This window comes from Cenococcum geophilum, assembly GCF_001692895.1.
Source record: "Cenococcum geophilum 1.58 unplaced genomic scaffold K441scaffold_84, whole genome shotgun sequence".
Taxonomy (NCBI): Eukaryota; Fungi; Ascomycota; class Dothideomycetes; order Gloniales; family Gloniaceae; genus Cenococcum; species Cenococcum geophilum.
Window position 1 is genome coordinate 276,684 of NW_027137642.1, and position 15,221 is coordinate 291,904.

Here is a 15,221-nt window from a genome sequence, read left to right on the forward strand (position 1 = left end):
ATTATATAACATTATAAATATAGCTATTACTAGGCTTTATATAAAGCTACGTACGTAAAGCTTCTATATATAGAGTCTTTAATATAGAGCGTCGTATAGAGCGTTATATAAAGCATCGTATAGAGCCTCTATATATAGAGTTTTTAATAAAGAGTATCGTACAGAGCGTTATATAGAGCGTTATAGTATATTAGTGCTACGTATTAGTAAAGCCTTAGAGATCTAAATAGGGCTTTAAGTAGAGCTTTATAAAGAGCTTTTGCAGAGCTTCGTGCAGAGCTTTGTGTAGAGCCTCTACTATCTACTATAAAAGATCGGTAAAAAATCGCCAAGCCGTAGCAGCGTGTATTGCCCTCCATTAAAATAATTAACCCCCTATAGCCCCACTAATATAACTCTATATTTTATAAATAGAGGCCTATTTTATAGCTCTATTTTAGGGCTATAAAATAAGCTATTATTTATAAAATATAGAGCGTTATTAGTAGGGTTATAGGGGATGCTTTGCAATGGCTTAAGGCTCTCCGCTGACTTATCCGGCCCCTCCATTCCTAGAAATAAGTACCCCCTATAACTCTACCAAAACGGCCTTAAATTATATAAATAAAGGCTTATTTTATAGCCCTAGAATAGAGCTATAAAATAGGCCTCTATTTATAAAATATAGAGTTATATTAGTGGGGCTATAGGTAGTATATTATTTGGATATTATCCGGATATTATCCGATATCCGGACTATCCTCGGATAGGATTATTATCCGCCCGACCGGATAGGATAATTTATCCTCCGCAAGTCTGATTAATACTCGGCTATGGGTGCACGGGCCCGCGAATACTAAAAATACCGACCTTGTAACACAACATCTTTAGCGGCTCAGTTTTCCCCAACGCTCGCTTTCAACATATTGGGTAAACGCTATAAGCCATGCTTATACAGGATCTTGAATGGGGCGAGGCCCAGGGAAAAAGGATACCAAATAGTAAGCGTATCGATCATCATGTCCTCTCAAAACAAAAATTGAAGGCTCTACAGGCCTACTCGCTCCCCCCCCTCAACCTAAAGCTCTCGCACAATCTCAAAGCCCTCCTCGATTTGATTCTGTTAGTCGAGATCTAGATCTGGAACAACTCAAGCACGACCTACTCATTCAGGATGAATCCGTCTCTATTCCGCCAGCACGAAAGATTTACCCTGCTGTCCCAGCAGTCCAGCATAAATTCAAATTTTCTAGTCGCAGTGACGTTTGGATCCACGTTGAAGACGCAGTTCACGCGACCAAAGTGATAAGTCTTCCGGAATTCTTCTGGACATATTCTGCGGATTCGCCTTGCATGGTCTGTGGTGGACCTTTCGATCCCGAGATTGAGGGTCCAATTCGAACTATATCGCTGGAGCCAAAAGAGCTGCACGCTCGCCCACCGGAAAAATTGCTTGCCGCCGCCTTGTCCATTCGTGTCCACAACCGTCATCTCTCGTGCATCCGCCAGTCTTCGACGCCGTTCATCTCAATTTCACATGTTTGGGACAGTGCCGTCGCAGAGGCGCACCTCCAAGGTCCAGATGCAGCCCCGGAGCTAGCAGCAGAGGAACTATTCAAAGTTGTCACGAAAGTTTTGCCTGCGATCTCAGCCAATTTCAGCACCGCCACGTATCGAGCAGAAATTTGGCATGACTATTTGTCGGTCCCCCAGTGGAATCGCCAGACTCAGCAACAACTATTGGCCATGCTCCCAGAGATTTTCGAAGCCGCTGACGCCACCATCATCTACCTACATGACATCTCAGCTAGCCTGGTACTGTCAATAGCTCAAAATGCCGCTTTCTCTCCAAAAAAGAAGTACCAAAACTTGGTTGATTTTTACTCATCAGTTTGGTTTCAACGAATGTGGGTATCGATAGAATTCACGCAATGCAGTCAAGCGTGCATATTGACCAAGGATATGCGCCTGTTTGCGGCTGACGGAGGCAAGGGCTGGGACTCCTTTACATGGCTTCTTCAAGAATCACGCCAATGTGCGAGGTCTATTCTCTTGCAAGTTGGGCCTCCCACCTTCTTTTCCTGGTTCGGGAAGTCTCAGATACCCATTATTGGAAGGATATTGGATCAACGTCGGAGAGACTTTCTGGACCTGAACTCTGTCACATTTGGCGAAGCCCTCTCCTTCGTGGCTGGTCGAAAGTGCAGGGAATACCGTGATAGATTTGTCGCAATGGGTTGTCTCTTGATGTTGAATAGCGAACATCCACTGCATATATCTCTTCCCCAGCAACCGGCCGAAGCGTGCCTTTGGATTGCGCAAAAGTGTTTTGAGCGAGGAGACCATTCGCCGCTTCTCATTCAACAAGCCGGCGAATCGCCGATGACCAAAGCTCCATGGCTCGTTGGCCATGAAAATATGCACGAATTAATGTGGGACCTGGGGTCTCTCGTCTCACGTCCACGGAATGCTAAGATCACGATGTTAGACAAAAAGCTCCATTTATCACTGGAGTGTGTTGGGACACCCGGGAGCTTATTTTTTTCCAAGCCGAACTCGCCTCGAGAGCTCTTTGAGACTGCATTGACTTTGATTTTGGGCATCGCAGTCCTTCGCACAGCTGAACACCTAGTCTCGGCAATGGGCCGCATCTTTGGTGTCCCACCAGTAGCTCGCCCTTCGGACCTCCCCATTGAGCTTCACGATTATCTCAAACAAGATCCCAACTTCACGACGAGTCTCGATGGCCTGGTATCTGAGTATCTTGCGCCTTACGGAGCAATGACTCCAAAGCCATCGCGTTCACCAGAGAATAAACCGTTAAAACGAGGAAAGTGGAATGCCGTGGTGGCCGGCTTACGCCTGTCCAGACGTCCAAACGCAGAAGACCAATACGGCAGTAACCCGCGTGCGAGAGTAGCAACAAAAATAATGCAACTGCTCAAGCTTGAGCAACGTCTGAACGGCGCATACACTGCATATTCTCGATTCGATTTTGCTAGTGCCTCAGCGAACGGGTCGACCTCATACCGCGACGTAGTGGCTATGATTCAATGCCCTAACTGCAACAATCGATATCCGTATCGCTTCTCAATTCTCAAGGGTGTCGACCAAAATTCATTGGCATTGTTTCGCATTCCGGGATTGGGTTACGCGTCTAGTCTTGTCGACGGTGTTGGACTAGTAATTTCGGGGAAAACACTTGTTGGGAGATTCATCTATGGCACAAGGGCTTGTGATTGTCGAAATATGGAGACGGTTGTTCTTAACGATACTCATCGTATTCAAAACTTCTCCAGCCATTCTCGACAACCATTTAACCCTGGCGCACGTGAATACCATGTGTGTGAGCCACCCGGTTGATGAGACTAGAGTTTGGGACATGTCTGTGATTACGACGCTTTGCAAGGAGGTGTAAGAGAGTAAGTTACCGCCCTCAAATCTCATCACAACACTCTTCCTTCCCCTAATACTATTATTCTGCCTTCTATACACACTCGGAACTACACATTGTTGAATATTCTTTATTATTAAGCTAATACATTTATGTTTTACAGTAAGACAGTAACAGAATTAGGAATGTAAACCAGTCTATACTTTACATAGAACCTTTCCTTTTCCAGAGATGTGATTGCGTTAGAAACATCTTTCTATAACTTACACCTACCCCCGTAGCTGTACACACTTATACTTGTGTTTCCCCTTGCGGGCCAGCCGTCAATCAGGTTAACCGCCTGGGCTACTGTTCGCTTTATTCATTTCGTGGTTCGTTCCAATGATTCTGGCTTCTTGCCCTCTTCAATTGCACGTTCATCAACATTGTCACCGCGGACTAAACAGCGAGTTCGGACCCACGGGTGCAGAGCTTCGGTCATGTAATGTTGAGGTTGTTGTCGAGAACGTCAACATGTCTGGTGGTTCCCAGTATCGTAGCAGGATCTAGCTGTTCGGGTTAGCCCTTCATATCAGATTCGAAAAGTATTTTGCTCGATTCCGTCTCCCAACTCTACTACAGCTTAACCTATCACCACTGCGATTAAACCCACGAACCCATGGGATGATTCATTTCAAACCAGGATTCTCTCGGAGAAACTTCACGCTGCTTCCGGCATCACGCCTCTGCCTTTTCCCGCTCCCACTTCTCCTCCTGACTCGTTATCTCGTTTTCGAAGTGTTTGCTGATACCGACAAATTCCAGGAGTTTCGGAGTATTGGGTGGAGGAGATTGTGGATATGCAATAGACCGAGGGACGACCATTTTCAGCAGAAATTGGTTGATGAACGTAACGGTAATATCCTCGTCACTGCCTTTCACACCAATACTGATGCTGGACAGGCCGGCGCATTAGCGCGCTTCGAAAACTTCCAAATCGGGTGGAATATTTGCGTCGAAATAGATATGCCCCACGAACTGCCTGTTATTTGTTCGTTCGCCGAATTCTTCCGGCTAGTAGAACTCGATGTATGATGTCCCATGGTCATAACTCAGATTCCATGACCGGACATACTCAGATGAATATGTTGCACTGTAAAATGGGCCAGTTCAAGGTCCAGCTTTTAGCCCTTGATGCTTTGCGTTCTGTTCTCCTTCAGTTCGGTCCGTGCTTTTTCCACCTCATCTTCTCGCGCTTTGTGATACCCGATCGTACGCTCTTGATCTTGGCCAAACTTAGCAAGCTCCCTGTTCCGATCCTCGCACATCTCCTTGTATTCTAGGTAGCATTCTGTCGACCTGAATCGAAGTTCCTTACTACCATCGTAATACTGTCTGACGACCTAGATCGTCTATACGAACTATGTCTCAGTTATCTCGTATCTTGAGCTCGTATGTCTCATCGAACGTCTCATTACCTGTTTCTCTTAACTATGACCTACTACATGACGACGTCGTCGTCATTGTATTTGGACCTACCTGATGTATATAAGAGAGCTTCNAGAGCCCTCTTTAATAAACAGAGTTCTCATTCCTGATCGTCCGTTCAACACATTCCGTTTCGGAACCAGCGTCCACAGCATCCTCGTCCGTTAATTCGCGTTCGTCAAGATCGCACTCGCATTTAGAAGCATGCGAGGCGCAGTTGCATGCGGAACTGCTTTGCGATTCTAATTCCGAGATATTTTCGTCAAAATCTTCTAGATAATGCACAATAAAATACGACTAACTTAGCGTGGCTGTGAATACGATATTAGGTAAGAGCGATCCTCGCTTATTAAGATGCTTGGCATTTTGTGTACCTCCCACTTTTGTCCGGATAAATCCGGCATGCAGGTTTCCTTGTGCTCTGTGTCTTCAAACCTTAGAGCTATATTTGAACTTAATAGAAGCTCTGTGCTACGGCCCCAAACTTCGGCTGAATAACCCAAATGAGATACGAGTAGATTTTACATTCCAACGAGTTATACTTGATACCTGCTAACTAGCTATTACTGGATTCTACAACCCTACGCTGATTCGCTAATGACTCACATGTGATGTTCGGCCTTGGCAGATGAAACGCATACAGCTCTCGGAATCCTGCTCACAGACACCGGTCACGTAAGGTTGGGTGCAAAAAACGGGGATCTGCATGCCAAGGATTCTAATTTGTATCGTAACGGTCTAATAACGACTCAATGACGATTCAATGACGACACAATGACGAATAGTTTCCTTGATAAGCATGGCTGTTAAATCCTCTCGTGTATTTGGTTGGCCGGATCTCCACCACTTAGAAAATCAGTGTCAATTCGATTCTATCTACTGGACCAGCGGAAAGTTCTATGGAAGCAAGACGTGTGATTGTAGAATAGCCTTTCTTATTTCTTTGGCTCAGTCCAACCTCACAACCCCAACAACAACCTTGCTCCTTCTCCACCATCTCCACATCAAGTTGAGTCGGATGTCAACAAGAAAGATACTTGTCGTCTTGTACGACGGTACCTGGTGCGGTCGAGAAACAAACACCAAGAGCAACATCCATTTCCTTGCGAAAATGATGGGGATTGATCTGACCGGGAATCCCGCAGTATCCACCGCGGGCAATGTCCATGCCAGATACTTCGACGGAGTCGGCTTGGGCGGTGATTTCATGAGCTACCTCTGGAACGGCGCTTTTGCGACGCAGGCGAAAAAGGAGTGTACTGGAGTTTACAACTTCATAGTGCAAAACTTCGTTTGGGATTCGCAGTTCCATACGGAAGTATGGATGTTTGGGATTAGTAGAGGAGCCTACATCGTCAGATCCGTTGCTGGCATGATTAACAACTGCGGAATCATTCAAAACAGGGCGAACGCGGGGTTGATTAACCAGGTTTATGACCTCTACCGGAGTCCACATGCTGTTCACCTTCCGTCATCACTAGAAATGGTCCAGTTCAGGCAGGATGTCAGTTATGGGGTGCGGACGCCAATCAAGTTCATGGGAATATTCGATACTGTCGGAAGTCGCGGTGTACCGAAGCTGAACTACGACACTGGAACTGGATTCGAATGGCCCGAGTTTCATGACAACTTCGTGTCCAGCGCGGTAGAAAAGGTCTACCATGCCGTGGCAATTCACGATCGGTTTTGGCCATTTCAGCCATGCCTAGCCTGGAGGAAATCTAAACATGCCAACGACTCAGCTCTCACTGCCCTCCAGATCCACCAAATGTGGTTCCCTGGCTGTCACTACGACCTCGCGAGGCAAGAGTTCCAGTTCCTTCGAGAAGGAGGTAATACACTAGAAAAGGTCCTCTTTCCTATATTAAACATGATCAGCAACACAGTTTCTCCCAATGATAAACTCGCAGATCTAGTCCTGCTATGGATGCTTCAAGGTATCAACCGTGAGGGCGGTGGAGTTATCATCCGGCGGAACATGGCTGGCAACTCGCGCAACATGACGGAAGCGATAACCGACATCCAACAACTCTTCACGTCACAAAGAAATGGCAGTGGAGACATATATTCCCACGTCCTCGACTACCTTCCGGGAGGGAGACTCTTTGGCGTTCTGCTAGCTTGGTTCAAGAATCTCAACAAGACTGCATATGCCATCCTTTTCAACCCAGTGGATAGGGTGATACCAGATCCGGGAGTAAATAATGCAATTACTTCTCCCGTCCGGAATCAAGTTTATCATTACACCATCCCTGACGCTAACATTGGAGGGACTGTCATTGAGACGAGTGCTGGAGTCCAACCAGCCCGTTATCCGTCACGGACTTATCAGAATTACCTCACATACATGAGGGCAGTTAACCGGCCAGCCTAAGGAAGTTTCGCCCAGAAGATGGGATATGAAATTTGAGGATAAATATGAGTTAACATAAATAGGGAGTAAATGCAAACTCAATCAGAACTTCGTATCCACTCGCTAACCCCGCTTTACTTCTCGTGCCGTGTAGCGACATGACTATCACCGCCAAAAAAAATCGATAACAGGCTATATTCACTACTGTGCAGCGTGTCCGCAAAGCTATTTGCGAAGCTCCTCGCGAAGCTCCCCGCAAGGCTCTCTGCCTTGATGCAAGTGTAGAGCTTACAACTGTATTAGGGTCCGCAGATCTACTGGCAAAGTCTTGCAAAGTAGATGCATCGCACGTAGGGTTAGTTACAGTTCTGGGCGGGGAATTTGCGATATCTGCGGTAAAAGAATTGTTATCATACGAATGGGAGCAGATTTCTGGCGCTTGTAACATGGTCGACCAAAAACAAATCAAGCTTTATTGTAAATCTGGTGTTAAACCATTGATACTCTGGCCATTGGATGTATGTTCATTATTTGGGGGTAGAGGGTAGCTAGGCCACTCCTGCTTTTTAACAATGTATAAATGACTCGGAGCATCTGGAACGTATGAATCATGTAGATGAATAATATATTTGAGTGAAGGTCTCATCGGGTAGTGGGGATGAGTTGAGGTGGTTCAACAGGGAATTTCTCCATATTATCTAAATAAATGTAAGTAACGTAGCCTATGATCAATATGACAGCGCATCAAGAGCTTGCATACTTCATTGGATCAAGACGAGGGAAGTGAGGTGAACAGAATAACAAATGGCGGTATATGGTACGCTTCGCTACATACAACAGGAAAGAGCGTAAGCATCCTAAACCGCCCGCCCCTCCCAAGATTAGCCCCTCGATGCCCATTCCAAAGCCATGTCGGATATCGATGTAGCTAAAATACGGAGCTGAGGATCCATAGGATATATGGCGCTCAACCACAATACCAAGTGGTAATGCTTCCAAAAAGCAACGCAACAACGCAGCAACACAGTAAACACAGGGAAAATACAACCCGAGGCCCGAGCAATGCCAAAGATTCGCTAGGATTTACGCTAGAGAGTGACCGCCAAGAGAAGCGCCAATTGAGCAGCACCAACACACAGTAAGCAGCAAAGCAATCGCAAGGGGTCCTAAAAGAGAGCAGACATGTTTCGTGAGGTTGCGTGGGGAGGCGTGGCAAGGTGATTGCGGCCACCAAAGTTATTTGGTGGTGACCGCTAGGAGAGCAGATGATTCAACTCAAAATGATGTCCAGCATAGACTAAAATCACTGATGATCTGTTGTGACAGTAAGAGATATGGTCAAAAAGAACCAAGAAGATTCTAGAAAGGCTTGGAGAACGCCAACGCTTTTAACAACGCCTTTTTGGGGCGATCAAACTGTGCTAGACACGCTACCGCGCGCCAGCCTCGAGCTGAGCAGGAGTGGGTTGTGTGGTTGGACGAGCGGAGGAATTTTCGGTAGCTGTGTCGGTGCGACCTCTCGAGAATATGTTGGATATAGATGGCATGGCAGGCCGATTTGCGGTCCTAGTTGCATGCAATCTACTTCTCCAACTTCGATTGTGCCCAAGTCCGGCAGGTCTGACAGTAGTATTATCATCAATTCCAGTGGGCTCGCGACGAGGGGGGCGGCTAAGTCTGCTCTGTAGACCATATGGCTGATCAGGGCTGATGAAACGCTGACTCGAGATGATGATGACACCGCGAGATGACCGAGAGAAAGGATTGCCTCGGGCTGCTCCCCAAGTTGCTGGGGGTGATGTTGGCAATCTTAGACCACTCATACCCGCAGGGCGACGGCTGGTGTTAGATGGATCAGGGCCTTCACCTTCCGGCCGAGGTTTCGGGACGTAATAGTCAGCTTTGCACAGCGGGCAGCACGCACGACGACTTGTTAACCATGGATCAACGCAACTAGCGTGGAACGCATGGCCGCATGTTAGTCCTCTCACATCATCGTCGTCTTCGAGTGTATCCAAGCAAATCGCGCAGGTATCGCCGGGTTGAGCCAGCATCTCCGGAGCAGTAGCAGTGCGGATAGGATCGTCGTCATCAGAGTCGTCCGCATCGTGATTATGTGCTTCAGAAGCATCCTCAGATGTGTCTGCAATAGTGCTAGTAGCAGTCTTGACTTTCTCCAGCTCAACAGCCTTGTCGTCTGATTCCCGAGCTGATGAACCTTCAACCGTAATTTCAGGCTGGTGGGTGGCATCAGCAGCAGAAGCAGTGGTATGATCTTCGCGTGCGACTGATAGTGCAGTCGCAGGTCTAGCGACTTCTTCAGATTTTCGATTGTCACCGGACGGTCCAACGACTCCTTCCTTCAAGCTTCCAGGTCTACTAGGATTGGTAGTAATGCCTCCAGCAGCAGGTAGGCCTTCATGCTCTCGGCTTGATCTCCATGCCTTGTATTTCTTGAGAGGGAATCGCTCGTTAACCTCGTCCATAGACATAAGTTTCTTTTCTCTCCGCCGGCGATGTGGCCTTGGCATGGCCGTCATATCTATGGGTTCTCCATCCCCAGCAGCTCTTGCAGCACGATTACGCTGATTGTAACGGAAGCAATATTTGACACCGACAATGATCCTAAATCATAACCAATTAACGCACGGATAACATGGCTGAGAACAGCACGAAGGTTTGCTAGGAAGCCTCCGTGACATACCATAAGTTTGTGAAAACCACACCGAACCCAAGAGCGACGAAAAAAAGTAAAGGCGAGCTTGTCGGACCGCTACTCGAGCTGTTGTTTGTGGGCGAGGGGCTTGGTACGGACGAAGGTGGTGAGGTTGGTGGTGAAGACATGGTGGCCAGCCACTGTCCATGTATTTGTCCGAACGACGAACGAGGCGGCCAAATATTGAGCTATTCAGTATCGGAAGATTGTATCTCAAATATGTACAGTGGACGGGGTTTTTGTACAGAGGGATTGGCGATTATGAATCGCGAAAGAGGCTAGTGGGATATCGGGTGATCGTTGATGTCGTTGTATCGTTGAGAACAGGACGTTCGAGCTGATGAGAGAGCCAAGCGATGGGGTGAGGCTGAGGATAGAAGTCGCGCCGGCGCAGAGTTGAATCAATCCCCCAAGTATCGGTTGATAGTTGGCAGTGGGCTGAAATGACCATAGGATTCCTGGAGGTGGCGAACAGCTTGGGGGCTGACGAGACAGGCAGGAGAGCGAGGTGAGGGAGGAGGCTACGACGGGGTGGTAGGAAGGAAGAACGCAGTGCTCAGGCGTCGCTACTGATACAACAGCACAACAGCCGTGTCCATTCCTCAAACGAGTGAACGAACGCCGGAGACCTGACAGGATGACAAGGCTGGCAACTCAGTTCCGGGCGATGGTGGGTGGTGTTGGAGTCCTTGATTTGAAGGGCAGACAGCGCTAAAACTGGCACGCTAAAACCGGCACGCTAGACCGGATCGAGGTAGTGAATATGCACTACCTGAGGTCAGATCATCCGCTTTGCTGAACTTGGCAGAGGGGCCGCTGAGGTCTGCCCGCGAGGCTGCTTGCATGGTGGTCGTCGAGATTGCATTTGTAGCGCTGGGATGGGTGAGGTTGGCGCGAGTAGCGCAGCTGCTTGCAGAACTCCCCACACCTTGCGTTCAAGGAGGAGCAGTCGAACAAGGTTCAAGCCTCGGGATGAGCCTTTCAACACAGCCCTCAACAGCGCTTGCACGAGACCTACCCAACTTTCGGAATATCTTCGTCGATGGTTCTGCCGACCAACTTCAACGTGCTTTGACATCGCTAATGTTGACAACCTCAAGATCGAAATCGTCGCTTTGGCTCTTTGATAGCATACCGGAATAATCTACTTCAGCCACCACCAAACACCTCAATCCCACCCGTGTCTAATAAACTATCGTCTACTCGGGTTTCAAGGTCAAAACAGTAACTTGTGTTTTAGAGCCTTGCGACCAAAATTAAAAGGCCACGTCCTACAACAGACCTCTATTTCGTCCTACTATTATCGATAAGAGCTAGCCAATAGAAATCAATAGTATCAGGGCGTGTTCGCCCACGGTCCACCTCTCGTACGACGTCACCAGAAACTTCGGGTCTTACGAGAGCAACTGTAATACTACTCACAGCCCCAGCCATGACGGATACCTCAGAACCGAACCCTGTCGTTTTCTTCGATATTACCCTTGGAGGTAAGGCTTCATGCATGTAATTTGAGTTGGTCTTCAAGTTTTGGGGGTTTCGATGCTTTGCGACATTTTTGCGTCGAATTTTTTCTTGTTATCCTCTGCCATTATCTTCATGTGATAATGGAATGCAATGCTAACAGCTTTTTCGTTCAGGAGAGCCACTGGGCCGAGTCAAAATGGAGGTGTGTTCATCTTATACCCTGTCTCGCTCTGCCAGAACAGCACCTAATGAAAATTCTTCATCAGCTGTTCAAGGATGTAACACCCAAGACCGCTGAGAATTTCCGCCAATTCTGCACCGGCGAAACCAAGAATTCCCAAGGCCGACCGTTAGGCTACAAAAGTTGCAAGTTCCATAGAGTAGTTCGTATTACTCTTCAGTTAACCTCCCTCCCTACCGACTAACATAACATAGATCAAAGACTTTATGATCCAAGGTGGAGACTTCATAAACGGCGATGGCACGGGCTCAGCAACCATCTACGGCACTCAAAAGTTTGCAGACGAAAATTTCAAACTCAAGCATGATACTGCTGGTCTTCTCTCTATGGCTGTAAGTCACTATTCGCTTCAAAGGGTGCTTTCCAAAGCTTTAAATAACTAACAGGCATACAGAACTCTGGTAAGGATACTAATGGATGTCAATTCTTTATTACGACAGTCCCTACACCCTTCCTCAACAACAAGCATGTGGTGTTTGGTAAGGTCGTTGATGGCATGGACGTTGTAAGAAAAATTGAGAATACGCGCACCACTAGAGAGAAGCCAAACCAGGATGTTGTGATTGCCCAGTGCGGAGAGATGTGATGGAAGTTTGAAACGCAGGTAGGCGCTTCGAGAATTTGGCGATTGGCTTCTACCAACTGGAGGTGGCTTGAAGGTGCAGCACCCATTTTCAGCGAATGAACGGGTTTTAAAACCTGCAGACCCTAGACAGGTAAGAAATATAGGGTGGCAAGAATTCCTGAAGAATAGGCCTGTTGATTATAAGGATGGGTAAGCTACACTGGTTGAGAACATTCAGGAGACACGTCCTATCCGTATTTTGCGGTGACAGTTACTACAGAATCTCGGCCAAATGATTCGTTACCTGCAACCTTCCATAACAACTAACTCCAATCATACCAAATAGTTCACAAATAGGAATAATAATTATATATACCTATTATTCTAGTGAGTCCGTTTACCGTCGTTGAGAAAATCGTTCAACGGGGCGTGGCCCGTGCACCGAAGCTTAGCGAAATTTCCGGTTTGCCCACATCATCCGAACTTCGTCGTCGCACATACTCCCCCACCAACACACTGTACATTATTTTCCCATCTTTACTTTCATGCCTTTGGACCCGATGTGATACGAGGGTCCACTTAGGACTTTCGGCGCTATGGTTTTTCTCGCCTCAGAGCGGGCGATATCAGATGTTGTCGCCACCAGCATAGGCGGTAGCCTCAAACGGAAACACACCAGCTCAGATTTCGAAGAAGACACCCTTCCCTCAAGTCAGACCAAGCGACCAAAAGTGGCATTCGACCCGGATGTGGAGGTCCGCATATTGGAAGACTGGAATGAGAGGAATGAGAAGGGCTTAGAGCTTGTTCGAGAGGAGGTTCGACGTGGTCTTGAGAAACACGTCGCGGGTGATAGCACTAGCTATGATCAGCTCAAACACCTCCTCACTGCTAAACCTTCTTCGGATGACGCATCATCTACGAGTCTGCTTCGCAAATACATCGTCGTCCTCAACAGCCATGTCGGTTTGCTAAATAAGAAATGCTCTGGCCTGGTTCACGCGATTCTAGATTGTAACTGGCTTGTACGCGATGAATCGTTTGTTGGATCGTACATACGTCTACTGGGCAGCTTGATATCTGCGTATGGAGGCTATACTGGACCAGTACTTCAAATGCTTGTGGATAATTTTGTAGAATGTGAATATTTCAAACCCTTTAGAAACGCACGTCGCTGACATCGTTTCAGTGCCATCTCCAGTTGTCCGATATCTAGATGATCCCATAATACGACGTCCTCAGCTCCAGTCTAGAGCTCATCAATGCCTCAAATACCTCCTCCGTCTTATCCCTTCCGCTAGCGGTTCGCTTTCTTCCATTCTGTCCTCCTCCTTTCCCTTCTCCACAAACACTACGAAGGCTCATGTTGAATATATTCGGAACCTACTCAAACTTACCGAGTATGCACCGGAGCTTAAAGGCGAGATTCTTGCTTTGGTGACAGAGCGCCTTGTCAAGATTGATGTCCAGATCCAGGTGGACATGGAGGATTTAGAGGAAGACATTGAGGAGAGCCTGGTCCAGAATGTGCTTCATAATAGTCAGAATGAAGAAGATGATGGTGATGATGTTGCAGATGCAAGCGACGGTGAATCCGTATCAAGTGAAGAGAGTTTGGCCGGTGATGAGAAGCATTTAAAGGATTTGAAAGAATCCGTGGGCAAGATGGACGCTATCCTCGACCTCCTTTTCGATTACTATCATCCTATCTTCGCAAAAGGATCCATATTTGACATCGATGACACCTTCGAGCATCTGCTCTCACAATTCGCCAATACTGTCCTGCCAACCTACCGCTCACGCCATACTCAATTTCTCCTATTTCACTTCGGTCAGTCCTCCCCTGCGCTTATTGAGCGCTTTGCGGGAGCCTGCGCGCACCTTTCCTTCGATAAAACGCGCCCCCACATTATGCGCCTGGCGGCTGCGGCATACCTTGCTAGCTTCATAGCTCGTGGTGCTCACGTTTCCGCCAAAGTTGTCCGCGATGTATTTGATCTCCTCGGGAGCCATCTCGACAGCCTGCGCCAAGCAAACGAATACGCATGCAAAGGCCCCGACCTCCGCCGCTACGGCGCCTACTACGCCATCGCACAAGCTCTACTATACATATTCTGCTTCCGGTGGCGCGACCTGATCATCAGCTCCGACGACGGCTTCGACGACGAAGACATCCTGTTCGACGGGCGAGACCTGCTCTGGGCCCCGGGGATCAAAGAAGTCATGACGCGAAACATCTACTCGAAATTCAACCCGCTGAAAGTCTGCTCCCCAACCATCGTCACCCAGTTCGCCCGCATCGCCCATCACCTGCGCTTCATGTACGTCTTCCCGCTCCTCGAAACCAACAAGCGCCTGCGCCTCTCCCGCTCGCTCGGCTCGTCGTCCACGTACGGGAACTTGCCCGAGCGCGAGACGGCGCTGTCGGGCAAGCGCGGCGAAGCGGCGTTTCAGCTCGATGCGTATTTCCCGTTCGACCCGTACCATCTGCCGCGGAGCAAGCGGTGGATCGAGGGCGACTATATCGAGTGGAAGAGCATCCCGGGCCTCGATGACGACGGGAGAGACGAGGACGAGGCGAGCGATTTGGACTCGCAGGGTGAGGAGTCGGATGAAGAGCAGGAGTTAGAGGAGGAGACGGCGACTGAGGCGAGTTTGTGAATATGTTGGGTGTGCGCTTCTGTCCGTAACTTCTTTTGTATATTGGTATATTTGTGGCACATACCCGTCGTCCTCTTTTTTTTAATCTGCCGTGTACTATTTGCGGTGTTTGGGGGGTTTGTTTCTCCGGTGCTCTTCGCACGACGCGGCTTGGAACGGGGAACAAAAAGTATGTAGACGATTTCTGGCATTTTTGCGCTGGGGTGTTGGGGCATTTCGCGCATTTGAAGGGTGTTGGGACTAGCTAACGTCTTGTTATCTCGTGTTTGGTTCGCAGGGGTTTAGATGATGAGACGATGCAGATGTCTTTGTTATCTGCCTAGACTACCAGTAAGCTTTCTGTTCGTTGGAATGAGGATACTGGAGGGTGGAGCGATGTAG

At 48.0% G+C, this 15,221-nt stretch overlaps 6 protein-coding genes across 6 annotated transcripts; 4 read left to right on the plus strand and 2 right to left on the minus strand.

The window, feature by feature from the left end:
- The first annotated feature begins 816 nt into the window (after positions 1-816).
- On the plus strand, positions 817-3,757 carry K441DRAFT_351675 (uncharacterized protein). The gene is made up of 3 exons (XM_067641314.1): positions 817-980; positions 1,034-3,401; positions 3,537-3,757. Exons 1-2 carry the CDS (start codon positions 926-928, stop codon positions 3,340-3,342), a joined length of 2,364 nt encoding a protein of 787 aa, XP_067497054.1. The 5' UTR covers positions 817-925; the 3' UTR covers positions 3,343-3,401; positions 3,537-3,757.
- Positions 3,544-5,280, minus strand: K441DRAFT_709289 (uncharacterized protein). Its single transcript, XM_067653842.1, has 6 exons — positions 5,215-5,280; positions 4,981-5,137; positions 4,594-4,703; positions 4,343-4,426; positions 4,095-4,276; positions 3,544-4,061 (listed from the first exon to the last, which is right to left on the minus strand). The coding sequence occupies exons 1-6, from the start codon at positions 5,242-5,244 to the stop codon at positions 4,016-4,018; spliced, it is 609 nt and encodes a 202-aa protein (XP_067497055.1). The 5' UTR covers positions 5,245-5,280; the 3' UTR covers positions 3,544-4,015.
- A 578-nt stretch (positions 5,281-5,858) lies between these two features.
- Positions 5,859-7,274, plus strand: K441DRAFT_622710 (uncharacterized protein; the record flags this gene model as incomplete). Its single annotated transcript, XM_067646017.1, has 1 exon — positions 5,859-7,274. One exon carries the CDS (start codon positions 5,859-5,861, stop codon positions 7,212-7,214), a length of 1,356 nt encoding a protein of 451 aa, XP_067497056.1. The 3' UTR covers positions 7,215-7,274.
- A 1,766-nt stretch (positions 7,275-9,040) lies between these two features.
- K441DRAFT_462060 (uncharacterized protein) lies at positions 9,041-10,001 on the minus strand (the record flags this gene model as incomplete). Its single annotated transcript, XM_067641787.1, has 2 exons — positions 9,041-9,818; positions 9,898-10,001. Coding segments are annotated over 2 exons (882 nt in total), but the record flags the coding sequence as incomplete, so codon positions are not given.
- Positions 10,002-11,341: 1,340 nt separating this feature from the next.
- K441DRAFT_593554 (putative peptidyl-prolyl cis-trans isomerase) lies at positions 11,342-12,200 on the plus strand (the record flags this gene model as incomplete). Its single annotated transcript, XM_067644918.1, has 5 exons — positions 11,342-11,396; positions 11,547-11,575; positions 11,640-11,756; positions 11,809-11,946; positions 12,009-12,200. The coding sequence occupies 5 exons, from the start codon at positions 11,342-11,344 to the stop codon at positions 12,198-12,200; spliced, it is 531 nt and encodes a 176-aa protein (XP_067497058.1).
- A 575-nt stretch (positions 12,201-12,775) lies between these two features.
- Positions 12,776-14,840, plus strand: K441DRAFT_682498 (RNA polymerase I-specific transcription initiation factor RRN3; the record flags this gene model as incomplete). Its single annotated transcript, XM_067651583.1, has 2 exons — positions 12,776-13,319; positions 13,369-14,840. The coding sequence occupies 2 exons, from the start codon at positions 12,776-12,778 to the stop codon at positions 14,838-14,840; spliced, it is 2,016 nt and encodes a 671-aa protein (XP_067497059.1).
- Positions 14,841-15,221: the final 381 nt, after the last annotated feature.